Source organism: Kogia breviceps, chromosome 15 (genome assembly GCF_026419965.1).
Source record: "Kogia breviceps isolate mKogBre1 chromosome 15, mKogBre1 haplotype 1, whole genome shotgun sequence".
In the NCBI taxonomy this organism is placed as follows: Eukaryota; Metazoa; Chordata; class Mammalia; order Artiodactyla; family Physeteridae; genus Kogia; species Kogia breviceps.
Genome location: NC_081324.1, coordinates 63,131,009 through 63,157,780, shown reverse-complemented (window position 1 = coordinate 63,157,780; position 26,772 = coordinate 63,131,009). Strand labels below are relative to the sequence as shown.

General features: G+C 61.9%; 1 protein-coding gene across 1 annotated transcript; it reads right to left on the bottom strand.

Moving 5' to 3' along the window:
- Window positions 1-533: 533 nt before the first annotated feature.
- Window positions 534-24,846, bottom strand: RTN4R (reticulon 4 receptor). Its single transcript, XM_059039845.2, has 2 exons — window positions 24,620-24,846; window positions 534-2,228 (listed from the first exon to the last, which is right to left on the bottom strand). The coding sequence occupies exons 1-2, from the start codon at window positions 24,639-24,641 to the stop codon at window positions 814-816; spliced, it is 1,437 nt and encodes a 478-aa protein (XP_058895828.1). The 5' UTR covers window positions 24,642-24,846; the 3' UTR covers window positions 534-813.
- Between the last annotated feature and the right edge of the window lie 1,926 nt (window positions 24,847-26,772).

The following is a 26,772-nucleotide window of genomic DNA, read 5'->3' as shown; positions in this document are numbered from 1 at the left end:
TGAGACCACAGGCAGTGGTATGAGGGTGGCACACGGCCCCTGCCAGGCCTTGGAAGGGGAGGTCAGCCTCACCTCCCAGCACTCCATCAGGAACACCCTAGCCCACCCACATAGGGTCCTCCTGGACCTCAGGCTCCTCCTGGGACCACCTCAACCCACATGGGAGCGGGGGGCAGCCGAAGCTGGGCTGGAAGGCTGGGACCTCTAGGGACTCTGTGTGACCACAGAGCAGATGTCCCCACAGAGGCCGCCTGGTCTGGCTGGGCATGGTCTGTGCTGGACACACACCTTTCTCAGACACTGCTGTCAGCCCAGCCGGGAGGGAGGGGGCCAAGGCACACTGAGGTCAGTCTTCATGGCCATCACAAGTGCTGGGCTGAAAAGGGTCGAGCTGCCTGTAGCTCAGGCCACACCACCAGGCAGCTGCCTTCCCTTCCTGGGACTCCGTGTGCCATGATGGGGGCAGGGCTGCACCTCCAGGGCCCACCTGCCTCTCACGGCTCACAGCAACCCCCAGCCTGAGAGGCTACAGCTTAGGAAAAGAGCTCTTTATTCCACATCGTCCAATATTTTTACACAAGTAAAATAAAACGCATATCTCTATATACCGCGATCCGGGCGGGAGGTGGCGTTCTGGAACAAACGCCCCAACCGCGCCCTGTAAACATGACGGGGTGGAGATGGGACAGGCGGGTGGGCAGGTGGGAGGCGCCGTCAGGGAGGGCCTGCCACCCAGGGCTGGCTGGCAGTGGGAAGGGACCCCGTATGTACACACACCTGGCTGCTGAGAGAGGCTTTGCGCTCAGTGGCTGGTCAACAGGGCCCGAGCACCGTCCACAGCACCAGCGCGAGGCTCAGGGGGACGAGGCCCAGGGGGGCGAGGCTGCAGGCAAGGCCAGGCAGGGCACCCGAGCCCTCCACCCCGCCAGCCCCGCCAGCCCCACCACCCGCCTGGCCCAGACGGCACTGGCTGCGTGTGCGGTTCTTGCGGGAACAACCTGGCCGCCGGCGAGGGCCCGTGGTGGGGGGCTCTGGTGGCTGGGAGCCCTCAGGCTGCACTGCGGTCAGCGGGGGTTCAGCCGAGCCAGGCAGGGTCCCGAATGGGGAGTCGTTGATGTGTCGTGGGCCAGAGCCGTTGCCCGGCGGGCTGTCGCCAGACGGCACACGTCCCTTGAGTGCGTTGCCAGCCGAGGCCGCACTCCCGGCCTCCAGCACCGAGGCCTTGTCCTCAGCGTCCGGCTGGCAGCACTTGGGCAGCCCCAGCAGCTCCTCATCTGCAGGCCCGCCGGTCCAGAAGGGATGGGACGGTCTGGCGGCCACAGCGCAGCCCTCCAGGTCGGCAGTGGCCAAGCGCTTGAGGTCGCGGCCAGCCAGGCGCGGGGGCAGGCTGCAGGGCAGCTCGGATGAGGAGCCGCGGAATTGCTGCAGCCAAGCCCAGAGCGGGCGCGCCCGGCAGTCGCACACCCAGGGGTTGTCATTGAGCCGCAGGTACTGCAGGGCCCGCAGTGGAGCCAGGGCCTCTGCGGGCAGTGCAGAGAGGTTGTTGGCAAACAGGTAGAGTGTCATGAGACGGCCGAGGTCCCGGAAGGCGTGTGGGTGCACGCTGGTCACACGGTTCTGGTGCAGCAGGAGGCGGTCAAGGCTGTGCAGGCCGCGGAAGGCGCGCTCGGGCACGCTGGGGATGCGGTTGCCGTGCAGGAAGAGGTGCGTGAGGTTGCCCAGGTCGCGGAAGGCGTCGTCGGGCAGCGCCTGTAGCCAGTTGTCCTGCAGGTAGAGGTACTGCAGGGCAGCCAGGCCGCGGAACAGGCCGGGACCCAGCTCCTGCAGGCCGCAGCGGTCCAGGTGCAGCGTGTGCAGGCGGCTCAGGCCCTGGAACGTGGCGGGGTCCACGGCATGCAGCTGTGCGTTGTCGCTGAGGTCCAGCTGCTCCAGGAGCGTCAGGCCAGCGAAGGCGGCGGCGTCGATGTGGGCCAGCGCGTTCGAGTGCAGCCACAGGATGGTGAGGTTGCGGCAGGCATGGAAGCCGGCGGCTGGCACGTATGTGATGCGGTTGCCGTGCAGGAAGACGCGCTGGCTGGCAGCCGGGATGTCGGCAGGCACGGCCTGGAGACCCTGCTGCGGGCAGCTTGTGGTTACCTTGGGCTCGTTGTAGCACACACAGGCACCCGGGCACGGCGCCGCCACACTCCACGCCTGCAGCCACAGCACCCAGGCCAGCAGCTGGCTCCCTGTGGGCAGAGCAGAGGGCAGTTAGTGGGCAGGGGCTCCTGCAAGGCTGGGGTTGTGCAGGAGGGGCTGGGGCTGGGCCCAGGATATGCTGCCGCCCCTGGGAACTCAGGTGCTGTGATCCTTGCCCCACCCGCCAGGTGGAAGCTGCTGCACAACAGCCCTCCAAGGGGTTGAAAGCTCCACACTGGGAAACGTCACCTGCAGACGCCCACGTCACCCTGCCTGGCACTCAAACACACGAGCTAACACGCCCACACCCCCTGCCACTCGGGGTTAGCAGGTCACCCCCAAGGCCCAAGTGAAGGCCTCCTGGGATGAACATGCACACCTGCAGATACCTTCTCGGACTCCAGTGAACACAGAGCCCCCGTGGGCCTGCCCGCTGTCCCTGTCCGTCCCAGCACTGACCCAGCCTGTCCCTGTCCCATCAGCCCACGGACCAGGCAGGGAGAGAGGTCCCGGCAAACACTGGAGCACCAGGCCAACCCCACTCATGCAGAGGAGCCCTGAGCCAAGGATCACGGCCAGGCTTGCCTCCTGGCAGCTGCTGCAGCAGCCCTCCCAGAGCGTCCTCTCGGGCTGCAGGAAGGGTGGAGCTGTGACTCAGACCTGGTGCCCTGCCCAGGCCCCCAGAGCCCCTGGGGCCAAGGCCTACCTGGATTCTGAGGGAGCCTCCCCACCTCGGGGAGCTGAGCTTTAACCAAGAAATTGCAGGGGCCTTGGTGAAGCTGGGAGCCACAGCCCCAGTAGCCCTCCTGCAGGGGCCTGGGTCCCACCAACAGGACACAGGAAACTGCCACAGCAGCCCCAGGCTCCAGAGCAACTCTGCCATCACAGGATCAGGAGCCTAGGCCCTGAGGGCAGGCATAGCAGGACAGGTAGGTCCAGGGCTTGGGGGGGCACTGCAGCCCTCCCCCGTGAGCCCCTCAGGCAGGCTGCTCCCTCCTGCACATGCCCTCCTCACTGCCGCTTAGTGCTTCCTGGCCTGGCTCAGAACACCTCCTGCAGCCTCCTCCCCTCGGCCTCATTCTCTGCTTGGTCTCCTCCCTGGGCAAGGAGCTTACTCCTTCCCGGCCAACCTCTGCATAGTCCAGCTGCCCCCAACCCTCCTGCCAAGACATTCTCCCAGCAGGTTCTGCCCCAGCCCAGGGGGCTGCAGCTCGCCTCTTCCCTCCCCCATCTCAGGGCCTCACCAAAGACCTAGACTGGGTAGGAGATCCCTCCTGGGGTGCTGTATCCAGGCTGGGCTCACCAGCAGGGCCACATGCCCAATACTAAGCTCCCTGCCTATCATCCCACCGTTAGAGCCACCGCTTTGAATGCTGAAGGTTCTTTCCTCCTTCAGGAGTAAGTCTATTAAAATGTGAATCCCCCTGGGAGGGTTATGGCTTATCAGCTAACACTTGAGTTATCAGCTAACACCTGCGTTGACAGCTAACACCTTCCTTGGCAGTCAGCTGAGAGCAGGATTCTGCAGACATAAGGCCGGCTAAGTGCTGGGGCTGGAGCCAGGAGGGAGAAAGGAAGGGACCACAGGCCAGCTTCTCCCACCCAGAACCATGACCTTGGGCCCCGAACCCCCGTTAGGTCCTCTCTGCCAGGGCCAGTGCAGACGCTTACCCCAAGCCCAGAGGCTCAGCAAGCTGGGCATGTCCAGCGGTCACAAGGAATACGCCCTCCCAGACTCTGGTCCCCAGGTACTGGGAGCACCGTTCCCACAGCCTAGGGGCCTCCTCTGTCCCCTGTGCTCTGGTGGCCACTGAGGCTGGGCCATTTCTTGGCTGCTGGGGACATGGCAGCCCCAGGACCAGCCCCTGCCCAAGCCCTGGGTGCCCCTCCCTGGGCTGGCTGCACACAGGAGGCCATGAGGGGGCATCTCAGTTGTTCTATTTAAACTGCTGGCATCCTCTCCTGGCTCTCTCCTTATGGGCCTCCTTTGGAAAGTCGGGCCTGATTAAGCCAGCTCCCACGGCATCTCACTGTTGCCACGGGATGTGACTGTGCTATGAAAACAGTACTTCCTGCTCCCGAGACCTTGTGGCAGAGGACAATCTGGGGCAGGGGGAGGTGGGGCCCAGGTACTCATCAGGCCAGACTCTGGACCTCACCACCACAGGCTGGGCCACACCACCAACTTGGTTGCCAGTGGCCGTCCATCATGACCATACCTACCACATCACCCACTGCACTGTTACCACTGCACCCTGACCATTGGCTCCCAGGTCTGCAGCCATGGTCTGTGAGCTTGGCTGGGTTGGGGTCAGCTGACCACTGGAACTGGCCGGCTCCTCCAGCCTCCAGCCGTCACTATGCGGGGCCCCCAGAAGGCTATAAGCCATGGGCTTGGGGCTGTGCCCACTCTATGAATGCCCTGAGATAGGCACTAGTGTTGAGCCATGCATGGGGGAAAGTGGAAGAGCAGCCACGTGGCCCGGCCTGCCAGGAAGTGGGCAACAGGCACGAAGACATGGCTCCCCTCTCACCGAGGCAACTGCTTTTCGGAAACCAACTTCTGACGGTCGGTCCCTCAGCACGGGCCCTGCTGTCAGCATAGCAGCCGGCAGTGGGCTCGCTCCTCGCCTCAGCCACAGTAATTGGCTCCAGCCTGGCCCCCTTGGGGCCTGCCCGCTGGTCTCCATGGCAACCCCTCTGCTGAGCAAGCAGAGGGGGTATCTTTCTATGAGATAATCAAACCCAACTTTGTGTCATATTTTCATTCTCACAGCAGGGGCCGGGAGACCCCACCAGGTAGTGGGAGCGTGTCCCCTGGCCCAACCCCCTGGACCCTATCACTCCACCTAACCCCTCCCAACCCTAAAAGTCCTCCCCATCCGTCCCCCCGCCCCGTCCCCAGCCTGTCCTCCCAGCCCATCCTCTCATCCCACGTCCTCTACCCCCTAATCCATCCTCCCTGGCTTTTGCAGTCCCCTGAGCCTGAGGTCTCTCTGGCCTGCAGATCTGCACTCCCTGGTCCTGCCCACTCATCAGAGGCCCCCAGGTTGCACCCTTCCTCACCAGCCTCTCCTTTCTCTCCCCCCAACCTTCCCACTGGCCCCAGACAGCCGCCCATTCCCCTGGCCCCACCTCCCAGTCAGGCCCAGCCTCACCGGGTCCAGTGGGAGCTTGCCTCCTGCACACAGGGTGAGAAAACAGCCCTGCCCTGCCTGGCTCTCATACACAGAAATCATCGCGAGGCACACCACGCCACACCAGGGTCCTGGTCCCACACCAGGCCACCAGGCCCCCTCAGCTAGCTTCCCGCAAACCCTGCCATCCCTCCTCTTTCCTCGGGCCTCAGCACAGAATGGACGGGTCAGGGGTTTTCTCTAGTGCCCTCCCCACGGACGGGACCCCTGGGTCACAGCTAGGAGCCCCCACCTTAGCCCAGGTCTGCTCTGGAGCTAGGGCAGGGGCAAAGGGCTATGGTTGGTGGACGACCAGCCACTCCGGCCTTGGGGGTGGGGGCACAGCGACCAGACTCTGCTCAGGGTCTCTCCTCCAGGCCAGCTGACAAGGCCCAGGAGGCTGGGGGGCATCAGGCCTGCGTGTGGCCTCGAAGGTCATCTGCACTGCTCACCCTGATCCAGCTCCTGGGCACTGCAGGGGGCGGGGAGGAAGGTGGAGGGAGCAGGAGAGGGGAGCAGAAGGGAGGGGAGCCAGGAGGGGCGGAGGCTTCTGAGGAGTCACCAGCAGTCGCAGGCGCCAGTGGGCAGTGGGAGGGCGGCTGCTGAGGTCAGCAGCTCAGAAACAGGGCGTGCTGGAGGCTGCAGGCATGGGGAGGTCTTCAGTGTGTTCCCTGGCCACTGCCACTCCCGGGGCCCCCCAGCCTGGGCTGAGGTTGCAGGAGTGCAGCTCCTCTGAGGTCTCATGGGGATGCCTCTAACCCCACAAGTGAGGCCGAAGAGATGGCACAGGGCTGGCAGCCTTGGAAGCCCAGAGCCTGGGCTCAGTGCCCTTGGGCCTCTATGCCTCCCTGCGGCTATGGGGTGGCTGAAACACTCCCTTTGGGGGTCATTACAAGGGTCCACCAGCTGATATAAAGAGGCGTGAGTTGGAGCTGCATAAGAATCAATTTTCTTTTTGGTGTCGTGAGCCCATTTTACAGATTAGGAAACCGAGGCAGTGAGCAGTTAAGCCATGGCCTGCTCCCACTCAGAGCCAGTCCAGGAGGAAAGGTGGGCAAGAGAAGGAGCCACAGAGCTCCCAGAGGGGCAGGAGGGATATCCAGCCCAGGCCTGAAGAGCGGCCGCTATGTGGCCATGGCAGGAGAGTGTGGGCAGCTCCCTCCTGTGCTCTTGGTGGCTGGGAGGGGACGTTTCCCGGGAGGTTCTGAGCTGCTGCCCACCCCCCTGGAGGCTGGGGTCAGCCGTCTGTGGAGGGGCCAGACCGCTGTAGCATAGCTAGGACATCAGTCTGCTCAGGACCCTCTCGAACACCAAGAATGTCTCACGAAGGGTCATGTCACAGACCGCAGTTACAAGGCAGAACAGGAGGCCACAGTCAGCATAGCCAGGCCAGAAATAGCTCTGAGCGGGGGTGGGAGCCATTGGCGTCCACACACCACAGAGGGTCAAGGCACCCCTCACGGCTGCACCCATACCCCTCCCATCCCTGCCAGCCCCCCACTCGCGATGGGCTCACCACCCGCCCCCGTCGTCCATCTGTCCCCCTTGGTCATCGTTGTTTCTCATACTCACCACCCACCTTCCGTCCGTCCTCCAGGCATAGACATGCGCGGCGGCAGCACACGCGGCCAGGGCGTTTCCTGGGCCCCTTCCCTGGCTCCGGTGCCAGGGAGGAGGGTGGCAGCCGCTCCCGTGAGGCAGCCCACCCTCAACAGAGCCCTGCGTCTCCAGGGGTGCGGCTACCAGCTCCCTGCCCGGCTGTGCCCCTCAAGGCCCCCTCCTTATTGATCTTTTCAGGGTGCAGCTGCGGGGCAGGGCAGGGCGGGCTGGTCAGGTGGATTATGGGCAAGGTGACCTACCATGGCAGGAGGGTACTGGACACAGGGCTGAGCAGTTCCAAACACCAGGCCAAGCTGCGTGCAGTGGGGGAGACTGAGGCCCACTGTGAGCAGAGCCGGCCTCCTGACTGCGCTGTGCACAGGTGGACCCAGGGTGAGCAGGCCAGGTCCCTCTGTCTGGTGAGCTCTCCCAGGGGCTAGTGTATTTAGCCGTTTTACAGGTGAGGAAATAGGCTTGGTGGGGTGTGGGGGGGTGTCTCTTGCTCACAGCCCAGGAGCCGGTAGGATTCCCAGCCCTGTGGTGTCCAGTTGCTGAAAAGCCTTGCTGGGCAGTAAAAAGTTAAAGCTCCCCCGCCCCTACCTCACCCATCAGCCCCACCTGGAACCCAAAATTTCCAGCCGACACAGCACCTGGGAGGCAGCTCTGGGCCCTTTCAAGGCAAGGAAACAGAGTGGCGGGGGAGGGTCTGGCCTGCCTGGGAGCTGGAGGCCCTGGATGCAGAGCCCACCCACCAGCGTGCTCCCCAGGGGGCGCCCTGTGGTTGGGATGTGGTCCTGGCTGTGACACCTGTGGTCCAGGAGCGGGCTGACCACAGGTGTCACGTGGGGGATTGAAGGGGCCAAAGAGCCCTTAGCTGGCCCCGGACAGCAGGCAGACGTCAAGCGAGGAGCCCTGGAGCTCACTGCCAGGGTGCGGGTCCAAGAACACCCTCTGATGGGCAGGACACTGGGGCCAGCCAGCAGGCCTCAGGAATATACATCCTTGGCTAAGGCCAGGCTGCCAGCCTGGAGGCTCTGGAGCCTCGCCCTGTCCAGTCCACATGCTCTTCACCCAGAGCCCACCTCCCTCGGCTCCCACTCAGGAGCCCCACATGGAGGGCTCATGACACCAGCATCTGAAGCCTCGTCCAGCCCCAGGATCCTGCCCATGCAGGCCACACCCACACTTGCAGCAGAGACTCAGCCAGCATTTCCTCCCCCCAGAGGTTGGACACCCCCGTCCCCCCTCCCAGCAAACCCCCCACTCCATCAGGCCACCAACAAACGCCTGCTGCCTAATTACCTGGAGAATTCTGTCTCCACGACCAGCTCATCAGGGTCCTGAGGCTAATTCAATCCGGCGGCCAGTGTAGGCTCGAGTCCCCAGAGGATGCTAATGAGAAACTGGCCAGTGGCCGACATGCCCCTGCCCCAGGGAGGCTCAGAGAAGGGGCACTCCCCGTGCCAGGGCCTGGGACCTACCGCCACACACCTACCACCATGCCCACCCGCCTGCCCAGATCCCCGTCCACTGCCAGCTCCTGTCCAGGACTGGATGCCTAGCCTGGCAGGGCCAACATGGGTCCTGCCCTCCCCACAATCCATCCCCCACTCCTCCAGGGACCCTGCATCTACCGCCAACACAAAGCTGACCATTCCTGCGAGGCCCTGACGGCAGCTTCCAACAGGGCAGATGCAGTGCAGAAGCCCACGCTTGGGGTGCACACTCTGGGTGGGGGGCAGGGGTGCACGCCATGGGCACACACAATAGGAACGCACTCTTGGAACTTGTGCTGCTGGGGCCTGCGTGATCAGGGCACAGAGGCGAGCCAGCCAAACAGCAGAGGGGCTGCTGTGCAGAGGCTGGCAGACATGGGAGCCCCACCCAGGAGCCAGGAGCCAGGAGCCAGGCCGAGGGGTTCTGCTCTCTTCTGTGGCGGGAGTTGATGGGTGGGCACATTCCCAGGTGTTCCTGAGCCCTTGGCACTTGTCAACATCACCCACAAGGCAGGCGGTGGCCTCTGGCCGAGCAGGATCTATTTGGCTATGGAAAGACAAATGCAGGTCTCCAGAGGCCCTCGCCTGCTCACCCTTGGGGATGAGCCCGTCCAGCCTCTGGATTAGCCCTCTGCGGATTAGCCCCGTCTGGAGGGAGCAGCTGGACTGAAGCCCACCTTCACTGTCCCAGGAGAGCCGAGTTCTCGCAAACGCTCCCAACCAGGGTGGCTTGGGCCCCAAGAAGGGGTTAACATGGGCAGGGTGCTTGGGGGCTTTGAAACTGAGCTGGAAGAGTGAGGGTCGGGGGCAGCACTCTCCAAGAGAGACCGTGGGGAGGACCAGCATGGTCTGCTGAGCACCCCTGGCCAGAGGCAAGTGCGGGGCCCAGGACCCTCAGCCTGAGATGCTCCCATTCGAGTCACCACCAGCTGGGGTCACTGCATCCAGGGGCCGTGGGTCCACAGGATGGTCCGGGGAAGCCTGTTGGCAAGGTGGCCTGCACGCCGGTGCCTCTCTCCTTTCCTGGACCGAGTTGTCCTACCTTTGTTATTTGTTCCTAAATGGGAAGAGTTGTCAGCCAAGGCCTGAATCCTAACATCTTGGGAAGTGCGTCAAAACTCTCTTGCTGTGTCCCCTCCTCCCAGCCAAGTGGACAGTGTGATGCTAGTGGGCCAGCGAGCTAACCCCTGTGTGCTGGCCACAGAGCCCAAGAGGAGGGTGTGGGGTCCTGAGGAGGAGAGACCCCCACCAGCCCAGAGGTGAGTGAGTGGGTGGCCAGAGCTGGGCACACACGAGACAGCCCTGAGCATTCCAGCAGCAGTGCCTTGAGGCCATGCAGGGCCTTCTTGGTCGAGCTTGTCTCCAGGGAAGCCCTGTCCATACACCTTGACATCCCAGCCTCACACAGCACCAAGCACCAGTGGAGGGGAGAGTGGGGGGATATGGGGCCCTCGCCTCCCTGGAATGCTCAAGTCACAGATGTCCCTCACTCCTGGAGGTTTCGCTACATCCCACAGCACAATGAGGAGATGACCGTCAACCCCACTCCTCAGACAAGGGCACTGAGCCTTATCAAGGTGCGGGGACCACAGGGAACCAGCAAGACTAGGGCACGGGGTCCAAGAACCCCCTCCTGCCACATCAAGTGACCAGGGAAGGCCCTGAGCCCCAAGTGACCCAGATAACAAAAAGAGGAAGCAGCCCCCCTGCAGCAGGTGAGCTGCTGAGCCCCTCCCCCCAACACATGCTCTGGGCTCTCTGACCCCCAGTGAGGCTTATCCTTGGCCCAAGCTTTCCGCTCCATGGGCTGCCCGAAGTGGACCCCAGGGTCCAGGAGCCCTGGGCTCAGATGCCAGCTCTGTACACCCTCACTAAGGTGCTGGGGAAGCTGTCTTTACAGCAGTGACATGAGGATGACAAGAGGCCAGGACCCACCTCCCCGGGGCCCCAAAATGCTTCCAGCCTGGAAGCCCACTGAGCACCTCCACCCAGGCTCTGGCTTTGTGGCCAACACCCTGCCTCCCAAGGGGCTGGTGTGGGGCCTCTGCCGCTCTGACCTTGGGCAGCCCTGTCTGAGGTGAGGAGCCCAGGCAGGAGAGGCCCACAGCTCACAGGTGGCATCCTCAGCCATGCTGATTGCTCTACTTGTCTTGAGGCCCCTCCTGCCTGGCATGGTAGCCCTGCTTTGTCCATGAGAGGCTGCGTCTGGGTGGGAGGAGGGCACGGTAGCCAGGCCATGCTGCGAACACACCTAGGGCAACCTCCCTGCCTCCACTGAGCTCAGCCTCAGTGGAGGGAGGAGGCTCGGAGACAGGCGTGGAGCCCAGCACAGATGGAATGGCCTCACAAGTTGCTGCTGCTCCTCTCGCAGGGCTGGCACACTCGGCGGGCCCCTCTGTGCCCACCCTCCACCCGTGTTAGAGACCTGTGCTCATCCCACCCCAGACCCAGGACAACAGTGATGCAGTACTTGCTGACGGGTTAGGGAGCAGGGGGACGAGGCTGCTCCCCCAGAGAAACGTCCAGAGGAAGGATCTCCACCATGGCCTCTGGGGTGTCCAGAGCAGCTCCTGCCTGATCACCCACACCTGCCAGTCGACAAGCCCCACTTTCAGCAGAGCATCCTGCCACCTTCCATACTTCCCTAGTAAACGTTACCAGAAAACCAGGTGTCTGGAAAAGGTGCCAATGCCGACAATCACGGCAATGCCTCCAGAGGAAGCAGAGACAGTGCAGCAAATAGATAAAAATTAGGGAAAATCTAATCAGTGTCCTCGTAGGGATAGAAGAGGATTTAAAACAAGAACTGGGTGCTATGAACAAGGAGCCATCAGAAAACAAGAAGAGTCCCTGGAAGTTAAAGATAGAATTGCTAAAATTATCCCCCAAATCAATAGAGAGGTTGGAAAACAAGGTTAAGGAAGTCTTCCAGAAAGAAAAACAAAAAGAGAAACAGGGAAAAAATGATGAGATTCAGAAGACAAATACAGATCCAACACCTGTCTTCGGAATTCCAGAAAGAAAACAGAAAATAGAAGGAAAAAGTTATCAAAGAAATAACACCCGAAAATCTCCCAGAGCTGAAGGCTCTCCTGGGTAAGTGCCTGGCACAACACATGACATTCACAGCGCGATTTCAGGTCTCTGGGGGGTCAAGAGAGGAACAGCAACATGGCAGCAGACTTCTCCACAGCACACTGGACACCAGAAGACCACAAAACTGCAACGGCTTCAAAACTCTGGGGGGAAACTATTTTCAACCTGGAATTCTGGACTGGGCCAATCCAGCTTGAATAGATTTGCTAACATTCAAGGGCTCATAGAATGAGTCTTCACTGTGCCTTCCTTAGATAGTTAGCTGGGAATGCACTTCAGCTAAAACAGGACATAAACACGAACCCCAAGAAACACTGGGTGATGAAAGGCAGTCAGGGGCAGCTGTGAGGGGGCCACAGCATGCCCAGCCCAGGAGGGGACAGCAGGACAAAGGCCTAGAGGGAGACTTCCCCTGGGGAAAACGAGACACCCAGTAGAATGCCTGACACAGAGAAGAGTAAGCACATGAGGGTGGCATATGGGACAAGAGAAAAAAGACAAAGTCAACTGTAAACTCCAGGAAAAACAAAAGGCCAGACGAGAGCGAGACGGTCACCCCCTGTGGTCAGGCAGTGACAAGCATTTATGTGACCTGGATTAGGAAATACTGGTCATGAATTTAACTGTCGGTAGTGAAACAGCCACACTGGGGAGTATGCTGGAGAAGAGGGGGCTGGGGTAGGAGACATGGAAATGTGAAGGTAACCACCTGGAAAAACAGAGAACATGGCAAGAGCAGGTGGGTTGGAAGAGGGCTACAAACCAATGCCCCAGTCCAGCCTCTGAGGGTTGGGTGCAGCCTTTCACTTTGAGCAAGATATGGCCGACCACAGTGTTATCTTTTTAAAAAGACTGCATACTTGGCAATGAAATCTCAGAAACAGAGATAAATAAAAAGAAGAAAATAAAGCATATCTGCCAGAAGGTGGAGACGAACGTGGGTTAGCAGCAGGCGTCTCCAAGGTGCAGGAAGAAAAAGAGGGCTGAGAGCTCTCGAAGCCTCCTGGTGCTCAGCCCAGCGTCTGGCTGCTCTTCAGCGGATGCTCAGCCAAGGGTGGCCAAGGACGCCCCCAGCCTTCAGGGACGCTCCAAGCTCCTGGCTCCAGGGGCCTCTGAAATCCAGACTCTTGAAGGGACAGCTTCCAACCTGAAGATCCATGTGTGCCCTGGGCCTTTCACAGTCCCACCACCTCCAGGCAGCCCCTCTCACTGTCCCTCCTCAGCCCTGCCTGCTCCCAGGTAACAGATCCGACCCCCTGACCCCAGACTGGAGACCCTCAGGAGCAGGGGATCCAGCGGATAAACCCGGGGCCTCTGGGGTAGCGGTCTGCAGCCCCTGGGGAGGGCTCCCCTGACCTTGGCCTCTATGAGAGCCCCAATCGCGTTTCTGCATCCAAATGCATGACATGCAGGCAGGGGTGACATGAATAAGTAATTGCTCTTTTATTAACGAGTGATAAATTATTCCTATATGATTGTGTGTGATAACTCTTCCTTATTTGAAATCAATTTGGGATGGAAATTGTTGGTGGCTTCTCATCAGTGAGGGTGGGAGGACCAGGAGCGCTGCTGCCTCCTGGAAAAGCAGGTCAGTGTATTTCGGCTACTTCCTGAGGCTGATGCACCAGGCGCTCCTGGCAGCAGAAGGGGGTCGGCTGCCCTGGGGGTGGGGCTGGGAGGGTGGCCTCATTTCCTCAGCACCGGCCCCCGGGACAGGTGCCCAGCATGGCCTCTTCCACCCCACCCCCTGCCTCACTGGACCCAGGGCACCGATGCCCCTGGGCAGAGGAAGGGGCAGGCTGGGGAGGAGTCCCTGAAGGCCCAAGGCATTGCTGGGGACTGCCGTGGCCAGGCATCAGGAGGCAGGGGGCCATCTTCAGGCCACACTCCACTCATCCCCACTGTGTACACCTGAGGACCCGGGCAGCCCAGTCTTTCACCCCATAGAGGACATACCCAGCGCCCAGCTGGCCTCCCCTGCCTCCCCACCCAGGCCAGCATGGCTCAACTTCACCAAGCCTGACAACGGCATTTGCCTTTTCCCTAAAAATGTTCCTAACGAATTCACATCCTCATTCCCTTCTCACCCAGCCCAACATACAAGGGTCCCCAGCGTGAGCCCAGGCCTGGGTCAGACAGACTTGCTCCCCACCCAGTGTCCTTGGAAGGCCCTTGGCCTGCTCACCTGCAGACGACCTGTGAGGGGTTGCACACAGCAGGTGTTCAATAACCACCGAGCAAAGGAAAGAAGGGTTGCACCCCGAAGGCCTCCCTCACGTTGACCCCACACCACGTGGCCCCATGGGGCCAGGGGAGCCCGGTGTGGAGGAGGAAGCAGACGCGCAGGGAATGGGGTGCCCTTGGCTGGTGCCAACAGCCCCCACAGGCCCCGCCTGCTCAGAGCAGCACCCCGTGGCCCAGGCCTCTGCACCTCTTCTGTTGATGCATCAGAAAAATCCAGCAACCCACTGGGCAGGTAGCCAGCTGCCTCTCACCCATCCTCCTACTGTTCCCTGGTCACAGGCTCGCCCCCGTCATGAGCCAGGTCACCCCAGCCCAGACACGTCACCCTGCTCAGCTCAGGCACGGCAAGCAACCACCGCCTCTCAGAGCCAGGTCTGTCATCTGTAAAAGGGGGAGGCTATGTCTGGGAACTTGACAAATCACTCCCAGGGTCCGTGAAACCCCCACCTCTGTCCACTGCCAGGTGCCCCCTTTGCCCCACACCTCAATTGTCAACTTGGCAGGTTTGCCTTGCTTGTTTCTGCACCCCCGGGTCGTGGGCTCCTCGGGGCAGGACTAGGGCTGGTGACAGCACAGGAGATGCTCCATAAATGTCCGTCACGTGAATGTAAGAAGTGTGAGGCTGTGGAGATGGTTGTCCCAAAGGTGTCCAGGCCCAGGAGAGTCCATGGGGCACTGACATCCCCACAGGGCGAGGCAGCAGTGCCTGATGCCAAGGGCAGCTTCACTTCTATTCCAGGCTGAATGTCTGTGCCCCACCCCACAAAATCATATGCTGAAGTCTTAACCCCCAATGTGATGGCATTTGGAGGTGGGGCCTTGGGAGGTGATTAGGTTTAGATGAGGTCGTGAGGGTGGGGCCCCATGATGGGATTAGTGCCCTCATAAGAAGAGATACCTGAGAGCCTGTTTTCCTGTGAGCAACATGAGGAAGGCGGCCATCTACAAACCAGGAAGAGAGCCCTCACCAGAACTGACCCTGCCAGCACCCTGATCTCAGACTTCCAGCCTCCAGAACTGTGCGAAATATATTTCTGTGGTTTGAGTGCCCGTCTGTAGCATTTTGCTATGACAGCCTCAGCTGATTAGTACAACAAATTTCTTAAAACTCTGGTATATTTTTCCAGATTTTTCTACAATGCACACAAACTGGTAAAATCAGAAGAGTTTTTAGTTTGTTCCGTTTGGTCTCATGTGCCAACACTGGATGGGGCAGCTGGCCCAGGGTAGGGTGGGTGAGGCCAACCCTAGGCAGCAGGAGTCCCTTTCAAGAGCCCCGTGCTGTGGGGTCCCCGCCCGGTCTCCCAACCTCTACAAACCCATTCCCTTGGCTGAAAAGTGCAGATGACAGGCCCCACCTCACAGGGTGTTGAGGCCACACAGCTCACGAAGGCCTGGTACGCACAGTGGATGCACAGGAAATGCCCGGCCCGCCCGCCCCATGGGAGCACCTCATGTTGCCCCAGGCAGGGGCCATGTCCCCCCTGACGGAGGGGAAGTTAAGTCACACCTAGCAAGGGCATGGTGGTGCCTGACCTGACCTGACCTGGCCTGACCTGAGCTAAGGCAGCCCCCCCTCCTTGTTCCCAGACACCCCCCTCAGAAGGGCTCTTCTTCCCAGAGCCCCACCACACCCATCCCACTCCCCTCCCCAACCACAGCCTCGCCCCAAAACCTGGACTTAGCCCCTATGGTGCCACTGAGGGAGCAGGCGAACAAGCAGAGCACATGGAGCTTGGCCGGGGTCTCGGTTCCTGGGCTCCCACCAAGGGTTCTCGGCAGGGAAGGGGCCTCAGCTAGGCCTGAGGGGCCCTGTGCACATGACATGCCAGGCAGGGCCTGACCCCACCTGGGCCTCGGGGCAACGTAGGGACAGTGAACCCACTGGCGTCCACGTTGGCCACCCGGCAGGAAATGAGCTGCGGGGGTCAAAGTGTGAAGGCCTGCAGCCCTACCTCCCTATTTCCCACCACCCACCCCAGGGACATACTGTCCCACCAGAGCCCCTTGTACTGACAAGGATGGTCCTGCTGTATCAGGCTTCCTGTGATCTGGGGGTCAGGGGAGGCAGCCACGGCGTCGGGAGGGCTCCGTAGAGGCACTGACAACCCCCATGCCACTGCCACCCGCCTCAGGCCAGCCTGGGGGCTGGGCCACAACTCCAGCAGCAGGTGAAGAATAGAGTCCATTAGGGCCACCATCTGTCTCAGCCGTGACGGGCCCTCTCGGTGACATCCAGGAGGTGTGTAGATGGAATATCTTTATGGGGAGAGTTTTTCTTTTGCCAATTTTCGAAAAAGAAGCCAGACACTTGTCACACCCGTCCCCGTGTCAGCCTCTGCCTGACAGAAATTGGGGCTGAGGCAGGGAGATGAAAGACAGCCTGGACATGGCCAGAATGCAGGGGCCACGTGGCACATGGCTGGAGCACAGAGCAGCAGGCCGGCCTCCTGTTGGGGCACGCCGCCATCCACCGCTGCGGCCCCCACCCCATCCTTCCAGCCCGAGCTCCCCGAACCCCTCCCTCTGCACCCCTCTTGGTCCCACAATCTCCTCATCTGACCCCCATCTTCCTCCACCCTGCTGCCCAGGGCCTCCTGAGCCCACCCCAGGGGCCCCGCCGCACTCACTGGGCTGTCCCAGAGTCTCTGGGCTTCTACTCGCACCAGGAGCCCCCTCCCCCTCAGCCAGCAGCTCTAGGGCCTCTTTAAGACATAGGCCCAGGGTGGCCTCGGTGAGGGCCCAGTGGGGGACCCAGGCCTCAGGCTCCTCACCAGCCTGCCAGCACCCACACCCTCACTTCTATCCCCTGGGTACCTAGTGGGCTTTGGGGTGTCTCCCAGGGACCTGGAGGGCTTGAATATGTCACATGAATCTCGAGATCCCTGCTGCCTGGCATGGGGCTGGCCTGAGAGTAATGCTAGAAAGCACTTGCAGGGGAACACAGAGGTGCAAGCCAGTGGCCCTCGGGGACCTTTCCAGGGATCCCCGTACCCCCACCTGGATTGTGCATTGTGGTGCACGGCTAACTCCACCAGGGGTGAGGAGGGTCCTCCCCAAGGGAGGGGAGTCACCTGCTAGGCCATACTCAGGAACCCCAGCCCCAGGCCCCCCCCCCCCGCCCTCCATTAGTCCCTGTCACGTGGGGAAGGCCACTGCACAGTGGGATGGGGGTTGCTCACTTCCAGGGCAACATGATAGTTCTGCTGCTTCCTCAGATGGCCCTGGGGGTCACAGCCTCAGCCCGCAAGGAGATCTAAGAGCACGGTCCCCATCAGGTTCATCAGCCACTGCCTTACACGGCCTCACCCTCCGGGAGGCCCTGGGGAGCCTGGAAACTGGGGCTGGACGGTGTGACTGGCCAGCTCTGTGTTCTCTGAGGACAAATGGGGGCTGAACGTGTCCCGAGAGAACAGGGAGGCCTCAGCCGGGGCAGAGGGAGGGAAGAGGCAGTGGAAAGCATAGGAGGGATCACGGCAGGGCTCTGGGAAGGGTGAGGGTGGCCCAGGACACCAGAGCCCACTCGCAGGTTCCTGGCTGGGGTGTCCTGTGGAGGCAGGTGAGAGAGCTGGGTGTGGGGTGTCCTGTGTGACCTTGGGACCCACAGCCCTCCTGAGACTGCTCTGATGCCCAGTGCGTCCTGGCGGCCAGCCAGGACTGGTGTTTCTCTGGAATTCTGCTTCCAGCCACATCTTTGGGAACAGGAGATGCTTCTGGGCCAGAGGCCACACAGGGGGCAGGTGGCCCACCCTCCCTCAGCCTGGTTCCCATCTTGCCCAAGGACTGGGCAGGAACACTGGCCTCCTTCTCACCACACCAGAAGGCTGGTGTAAAGTGAGCTGTGGGGCAAGGCTTCACACTCACGTGGTGAAGCAGGGAGACCCTGAACCTCCTTCCAAGTCATCACTGCAGCCAGCTCAGCACCCACCTGCCCCAGGCCCCCGCTGGGCCTCTGCCTCTCACTGAGAAAGGCAGACACCCTATGAGGGCCCCAACTTCCCCTCTCCCAGTCGCTGGCCCTGCCTGGGGCCTGCACCTCCTACCCCCATCCCACCATGTCCCCCTGCAGCCCCATTTCTCACTTGGGCCCCCATGGCATTAACTAATAGGTCACAGACCCCCCCCCACTTGGAACGGGTGGCAAGGACCTCATGCAGAAGGGCTGGTGGGGGGAGGGAGACCCCAACAGAGGCTCCTCCTCTGCGCTCAGCAGAGGCTCCTGCTCCAGAGAGGACAGTGGGGCCCACACCCATCACACATCTGCCTGAGTGCCACCATGATGTCCCCAGGGCAGGGAAGGACTTGGGAATCTGAGGAGGCCCCTGGGACATTGGGGCCCCACGAAGTCCCATCACAGCCTCTATTTCCACGCAAGTTCCAGCTCAGGGCAGGAGGTCCCACCTGAATGGGAAGGGGCCCCAGGAGCTGGGACAGTCAAGCCCTCACCAGGGGCTGTCCCGTGGGCATCATTCACCACTGACTCCCCCTTCGCAATCTCCTGTGTGACATGGAGGCTCAGAGGGTGAGTGGCCTGCCAGGTGCACAGCTGGCTCTGGGCTGAAGTCCTGGGCTCCCAACGCAAGCCCCATCAGCCCTCAGCTAGAGCAACTCCCCCACAGGTTGGCACCTCTGCTCTCTCTCCAGACCTGTGCCATGGAGGGGACCGCCCTCTTGAGCCACCTTGGGCAACTGGCCTGTGCCTGATGGCCAGTGGCCAACCCTGAGGGCTAGGACCACCAGCTCCTGCGACCCTGGGAGCTGACTCAGGGCACTGGCTGAGGCCACCCGACCATTCATGGCTCCCTGCACACCGGTTCCAGGCCCGAGCTAGACTCAGGGACATGAACGTGGGGAGGCAGACACAGGTGTGTGTGCCAGGCAATGGGACCAGGGAGCCAGAGTGGAAGAGATGTTCCCAAACCAGACCCACTGGTCCAGGCCTCATCAGGGGGCAGACACAGGAGAGTTCAGTCAGGAGGGGCCTGGCCGGCAACATGTTTTAGGAAAGCATCTCAGAGCCTGAAAGGAGAATGAGATGGCGGGCAAGGAGACGTGGGCGTCTGAGGCCACGGGCCCAGGAGGGGGGCTAGTCCACAGCAGATCTTTGATGAGGGATAAAAGGGGACAGGCAGGGAGGGCTCAGACTTGATACTGGACTTTGGGGAAGGGTAGAGGGAGGTGGCCAGGACTATGGACCTTTGGCCTAGATGTAGGGGGTGGAGGGGCAGGTGGTATAAGGGCGATCACCACCAGACAGGCTGAATCTGGGGGACCCAGAACACCCAGTGAAGCAGAGCAGCACGTGTAGGGAAAGTGGTGTGGAGCTGCTGGGTGGGGGCAACCGAGGAGCCTGAGACCCCCACTCAGCTGCACAGGTCTGGCACACAGCTGGAAGGCAGCAAATGTTTGCTAACCAACCACTGGGACCCAAGGGCCAGACAGAACTCCATGACAGGCCAGGCTAAGGCCTCAGAGCTGGCCCTGCCAGGCAGGCCAGGAGGCCAGTAAGTCTGGGGGCTGTGGATTCCCTGCCAGCCTCGAGCCCTCCCCTGCCTACCATGTCCACTCTTTGCTCCTCCCTATACACTGAGCACCTACTATGTGTCTGGAGCTGCCACAGGATGCCATGAGCCAGCCACCCACCCCCACCACCCCCAGAGCCCAGCACCCCACACACCTCAGACTCAGAGGGTTTTCCCACCCATGAAGGCATCGAGTGGGAATCCCACCTCTGGCCGACAGTCGTGGATTATGGACAAGGTCTCCGGTGACCAGGAAAGGGCAGTGCTGCCCAAGGTCACACAGCAAGCCGGTACTGCAGAGGCTGATCCAACAGGCTGCCCAGACTTCAGGGCAGGGAGAATTCTGGCAGGTCCCTGAGCCCACCCCATCTGGGCTCTGGCAGGAGGTAAATAAAGACAACATCTCAACAAGGTCACAAGGGCTGGGACAGACTGGGCACACGGTGCTGGGTCCAAGCAGTTGAGGGGCAATCTGAGAGGGCTCCCGGGAGGAGGTGAGGGACTTAGAGCCTTGCCTTGGCCTGAGCCCCTCAGCACTCCACCCCCTTCCTCGATGGGCCCCTCACTCATCAGCTTCAGCCTTAGCCTGACATTTCCCGTGACATTTGCTGCAAAGAAATAGAGCCATAAACCCAAAGGTTAAATTTGCACATTGCCTTGCTGCCAGGAGAGCATGGTCCCTCCACCCACCAGGTGCTTGGCTGCAGGATTTGTGTGGGATGGCCCACCCACCCTGGAGCCCTTGATGGACCCAGGCCCTCCAAAGGACCTCAGCCACTGTTTCCCAAAATAGGTTACTGGATACACTAGACCCTGAGTGTGTTACACAGGGGTGGTAAAGGAGCTCTGTCAGCACCTCTTACCCAGCCATTCCCAAATTCGCTTGACCACGAAACACTTGTCCAATCCCCACCAACATTCCATGGAACCTCAGTTCCATGGAGCGTGATCTGTGATGGCATTAGGCCAAAGAGCATCCCCCTGGGGCACCAGGAGGCTGCCTGAACAAAGCTGAGTCAGCTCCTGACACCCCGGTTCCTCCACTGGGCTCCCCGTGTCACCATCAGCCCAGCTCCACGTGCCAGGGCCTGGCCGGGGCTCACCACCTGCCAGGCCCACCTGGGCCAGCCCTAGACAAGCACAGCTCCTCCCCGGGGCCCCTCCCCCTCTGGGAGGGCTGCCAGCCCTGCCCTTCAGCTCCACCTCCTGCCCTGCGTTGGCGGCGGGGGGCACTAGCAAGGCTGTAGGATAGGGCCGCCATGGCCCATTCTCTATCCCCAGGCAGGGAGAGGCAGCGGGCCCACTAGGAGACAGGACTGTCAGGACACTGCGGGGCCGGGGTGGAGGCTAAGTGAAGGGGGCAGGAGAGAGACAGCCCCAAAGCGCCGCCGGCTGCGCTAGGGCTGGACCAGCAGCAGAGCCAGAATCCTGATGAAGGCCAGGAAACAGATTCCACTTGTGAGTAGCAGAAATGCAACCCCAGGGGTGGGAGAGGCCCCAGGGCTCTGCCCGCTCCACTTAAAAGGTTGGGAAGGGTTGGGATCAGGCCCTGCCTCCTACTAGGGGAGGGGCACCTGACCACGCCCCCGGGGGACCTAGCAGGGCTGTACCAGGGACACTTCTCTGGTTGTCCAGCTGCACAAGCACAGGCAGTGTGAGAGGCCGAGGCAGGTTTGGATAAATAAATGATGGCGCATCCTCGGGAAGGGATTCCACACAAACCCATGATACACAAGACCAGTTCCTGACATACAAAATGTTTAAAATACAGCGACCAAAGAAGAAACTGCAGCACAAGACACCCGGCTGGGCCCACATGATCCAGCAACAGCACCAGGAGATGCAGGGGTGTGGATGCTGCTCTGGCTGGGCTGCCATTTTCAGCTCCGTGGCCACCTGTCCTTTAAAGCATTTAGTCCTATAAACTCAGGTGGGCAAGGACCACATCCCTTCACCTGCCTGGCTCAGAGGCAGTCTGAAAGGCCAGGAATAAGTGAGTGAGTGAGTGAGTGAATGAACAGGTGCCTGAAAGCAAACGTGGCATCTGGGAATGGACCGCTGGAAGGGGCAGGAGCAGGTGAGCCACAGGAGGTCAGGCAGCGTGGCCTAGGGGTCAGAGGTCAGAGCCCTGGGCACAGGGCAGCCTGAACCTCATTGACTGTGCAGGGCCAAGAGCCATCAGGAAGCCCAGGATGGGGCCCGGGGGCCAGAGTGCCACTCACACCTACTCCCCATGCTCACTGAGACCCCCATTCTCCCATTCCTTTGGCTCAGTTCACTGGTTCTCCATGCTCCTGACCCCTCTCTGGATGCACAGGCTGAGGCTCCACGGAGACTTTCTGGCTACAGGCCCAGGAGAGCAGGAAACACAGCCCTGGGGGGGTGAGTTCCTCCTGCCTCCACCAGCTGGGCCCCTCCTGGTGCTGCCCCAGCTGCCACAGGCCTCCGTGCCACAAAGCCATGAATTCAAGGCCGGGGCAGGGAGCACTGAGGGGCCGGCCCAGCGTGCCGGCCGTCCTGGGGGCAGCGGAGAGAGGGTGAGGTCGGAGTCTAGAGAGTGGGGGTGGGGACAGTTGCACACATCGGGCCCCTCACCGTCCGTCACTCACAATGAACAAGAGCAAACAAACCCTGGGTCCCACCACGGACCTGGGGCAGCCCTCGGCCTCCCCTGTCTTCCAGAGCCCGAGCACATCTCCTACTGACCCCTAGAAGCCCTCTTGCTTGTTGAGACCCCCCTGGGCCAGGCTCTCCTCCATGACCACAGGGAGAAAGCCAGCTCTGACCTAAGGGCCCCCAGCTGACCGTTAGTCCTCACATAGGGAAACCAAGGGTCAGGGGTTCTGCAGGCTCCCAGCTGGTAAGGGGCAGAGTAAAGATGCTGCCCCAGTGTGGGGGACACATCGGTGGCCACTTCACACCTCCCGCAGGGCCCTCTCTCCCTCCCTGCCTCCCCACCTGCCCACCCCCTTCTCCAACTCCCCAGTGACCTCGATGGGCCTTTACTTCCCATTTGTAAATGGTTAGGAGGGAGGGTCCAGCTGGCAGTGCAAGGGTTCCGGGGGGACTTCCCTGTGTGGGAACCATTGAGTGGGGCAGGGTGGTGGTGTTTTCAGTATTTTGAAGGCAGAAGCACTGGGGTCAGAACTCTGTGGGGGCCTCACCCTTTAAGTGTTCCCAACAACCCCTGAGGGAGGCCCAATTACTGACCATGTCACAGGTAAGGAGACTGAAGCATAGGTGAACTGCATACCCAAGGTCATACCACTGTTGGTGGCTGAGCCAGGACCCACATCCAGGCCCTTGTTCTCCTGCCACCCCACACCCAGGAATCAGGGTCTGGAGCAGCCTTCTGCCTTGCAGGGGACCTGGTTTCTTCCTCACCTCAATTGGAGTAGAAGTGGGAGGGGTGATGGTACCCACTTTAGAGATAGAAAGACTGAGGCTTAGAAAAGGGGAGTGGCCAGCCCCACTGCCCACCCCATCGTGGGAGCCACCCCTCTGTTTCACCTCCACACAGCCTATAAGGATGACCTACTTCTCGTCATTCTACAGACAAGGACACTGATGGGTGTGGGGGAGAGCAGGTGGTATGGCCCTGCCTCTCTGAGCCCTGGCCTGGGGTCCTCCTCACCACAGTGAGTGAGTCACCAATACCCTTACCTCAGACCTGCACACAGCATCTGAGGCTGCTGACACACCACAGAACCTCTCATCAAGAAGGCTCTTGCCGTGGAGACCCCCAGGCACCGGGGGCAGAGCTTTCCTGAGGTCACCCTGGGTCAGCCGTGGGGTGGGCATATACCTACCCTGATCTGGACCTAGTGGCAGACTGCAGAGCATGCCAGGGGTCTGGCCTGTGTGTCACGGTGCTGACCTGGAGGTGTGAAATGGGCCTTCCCTGCCTAGGTGGGTCTCAGCCCCCATCAGCCACCAATGCCCCAGCCTGGGGGGAGGGGAAGGAATCAGACACTCCTTTGGCCTCACATCCTGGGCTGGGGCACTGGGCCCCCAACACACATTCCCTGGGCCTCTGCTACAGATTTGGGTGGAACCTGGCCACGGGCTGCCTGGGCACACAGGGGCACCCACGTCCGGAGGCAAAGAGACACATGCCAATATGCTCACAGGCACACACAGTCATGCGAACAGAGACACACGTGCAGACGCATACCGAGTTCACACACACAGCCCCAGGGGGCTGGGAGGGGAGAATCCCGGACACGGGGATCGGATCCTGTAGCTGGTTTCTCACCCTTCTGAGCTCCGGCTGCCCAGGGCCTCCCCCTTAACACACATGCATGTAAGCACAAGAATGGGTCCCTCGGAGGGGACCCAGTGTGCGCCAAGCGTGGAGACCACAGCAGGCACGCTATGTGCATGCATGGCCGTGGGCGAGCAGGCGGGGGCGAGGACATGGATGTGCACCCACAGCGTGTGTGTGTGTGTGTGTGTGTGTGTGTATGCGTGCACACGGGGCAGCCTGGCATGCGTGTGCACATGCGGTGTGCAAGTGTGCAGCCCTTGTAGACATGTGCACGTGCAAAGAAACGTGTGCAGCCTGCGGCACCTTGGAAATAAGCAGGGCACCCTGGGGCAAGGGGGGGCGGTGGGGGGACGAGGGGAGCACCCTCCAAGCAAGGCATGTCCAACTCCCCCTACAGGAGGTCACCCCCAGCACCTCACACCAGGTAGGGGGGAAGGATCCCATGAGAGCTGCCAGGGAGGGGGTGCTTGGAGCCCCCCCACCTCTGGTGCCCCTCAGAGGACCCCGCAGGGGCCCTCAGGCTCCCTCAGGCTGCGGATAGGGGGTGCTTGGCTGCGCCTCTCCTCGCCCGCCCCCTGGGGGGTACAGCTCTGGGCCAGCCCCGCCCCCCACGCCCTCTACTGTCGCCAACGCCCCCATTCATCCTGCTGCGGTCTAACCCCAGAAAAACCAGATGTCCTGAGCTGAGTCCGCAGGTCGAGGATGGAGGCGGCTGGACACCCCCCCACCTCTGCTCGGTACCCGGGTTTCTTCAGACCTGCTCATTAACCCCTTCGCGGCCGGGCGATCAGAGGCAGGACCCCACCCTTCCAGCCAGCAGCCCCCACACTAGCCCAGCCGCCGCCGCCGCCGCCAACTTTCCAGGGAAGCGGCAACTTTTCCTGCTGCCGCGGGCTCCGCCCTCCCGGGGCCGGGCAGCACTGCGGTGGCCTCGCGGCCGCGCGGTAACCCTCCGCAGCCTCGGCAGCCCGGGCGCGCCCCGCGGCTCAGGGAGGGGCGCCCCGGTCCCCGCCCGCCGGCCGGCCCGGGCGCGGCACTCACCTCCGGCGGACGCCCTCTTCATCTTAGGGGTCGGGCGGGGCGCGTCGGGGACCGAAAGTCGCTCCGGGGCCGGCGCCCGTCTCCCCGCGGCCGGGTCCGCATCCAGGCGCCGCAGCTCCGGCCCGGCCCCGGCCCGGCCGCGGGACGAGGCTGCACGCTCCGCCCGGTCGGCTGGGCTGGCGGGCGGCGGCGCGGAGGCGAGGGCAGCCGGCCGGGAGCGGATGAATGTTTTATGGGATCATGTGGTTTGACGCGCGAGCGCTCCGCCGGGTCCCCGCCGGCCGGGCCAGGCGGGGCGGGGGCGGGCCTGGGCGGGGCCTGGCGGCGGGCGGGGCGCCCACCTGAGCTCGCCGCGCCGGGCCGGGCCGGGCCGGGACGGCGGGAGGGGCGCGGGCCGGGGGCGCGGGCCGGGCCGCGGGAGGCGCTCAGCCCGCCCGATGCAGCGGCACCGCGCGACCAGGACAAAGGCGGCGCGTTTCTAAAGAGGCGGCGGCCCCTGCAGGCGGCAACGGGAATGGCGGCCCGGCCCGAGTCGGCTAGGAGCGCGGGCTGAGGGCGTGGCGGCCCGGACTGGAGGCTTTTGGGGGACCCCGAGCGGCCAGCTGCCGCGCAGGGGTTGGTCCGCAGGCCTGGGAATGCGGGGTGCGCCTCTGCCTGGCCCACGCCCTTCCTCGCCTCAGTAAACGCTGGAGGCCAACCCCCCCTGACCAGCAACCCTTTGCTGGGGTAGCATTGCTCCATCTTTCAGTTAGAAAACAGGCTTAAAGCTTAGGAGATTTCCCAGGTCCCCACCTGTCTTTGTGGCCTTCTCTGCACCACCCAGGGAGGGGACTCAGGCACGGGCCTGCCCCTACCTCCACAGGTGCCCCCCACCTGTTCCCTCCTGTGGGATGGGGTCTCCAGCCCAGGAGTTCCTCTCTGAGCCCACTTTTTTAGTACCTCACCCTCCTCAAAGCCAGGCCAGGCTCTAGGGCCAGAGAAGCCAGTGACACACACTCCCACCCCAGGTATATCTGCACAGGCGTCCCACCTGCCTCTGCTGCTCGGGGATCCACCTGGCCTCACAGATAAGCTCTTGAGTCTTCAGCCAGCTGCCAGGCCAGCGTCCCTGCAGGCTGCTCTGCACATGGAGGAGGGCTGGGAGCTGATCAGCCAGATCTGGGCCTCTCCGAGCCTGCCCGGCAGGTAAGAGGGCCATGTGGATGGGGACTGGCTGGCAGAGTTGGTTCCAGTCTGTAGGACCCTGTGCCCAGGGCAGGCCCTGGACTGGCAGGCTCCCTGTGACTAGAGTATCCTGGCTGAGGGTTTGGTGGTCTCTCTGGGAGCCCAGCCAGTGTTCCAGTGATGTGAAGCTGAGGGACCTGGTGACTGGGAGGCCTGGCACATTCTGCCTCCCCATCAGGCCTCCTGACCTCAGATGTGGCTGGGAGACATCAGCAGAGCAAGGGGATCAAGGCCTGCTGCCCTCACCAAGGGCAAGTGGGACCTCTCTGAGCCCAGTGCTCCCATCTGAGCACAAAATCACAGGCAGCCTCATGGGCTGGAGACCAATGATGGTGCCCGTGCCAGGCCAGCTCTCTGGCCTGGGGTACAGGCCACACTGCCCAGACCCCTCTGGCTGCTGCACTGTGGCCCTGACCACACCTTTGCATGTTGTGTCCCTGTCACCCTTGTCCCAGGATTGGCTTACCAGGTCATTGTGGAGTACATTCAATTCCCAGACACATGGGAGCTGAGGGAGAACCAAGACCCCCAGCTCCTGTGCACTTGTGCCTGCACCCGGCCATGCACCCAGAGCCGCCTCCCCAGTGGGTACTGGTTGCTGGGTGCCACGACTGAATCCTCCCCACAGCCACATGGAGGTGTGTCCCCCATTGTGTAAATGGGGAACATGAGGTCAAGCTCACAGAGCCAGCAGGAGGTTGAGGCTTGTTCCCCATGTCAGCTCTTTCCCCAGGGTCCCTGCATGCAGGAGCTCCCAGATCAGGAAGAGTTCTCCCCAAAGGCCACCTCAGACCAGATGACAAGCCATGTGGCATTGGCCATCATTCTCGGGTCAGGGCTAGTGTGGACCACGATCCCATGCTCCTGGGTGGCTATAATGATCTAGGACCGTGGGCTGGCCCACCACTGCTAAAGATTGTGCCCCGCCT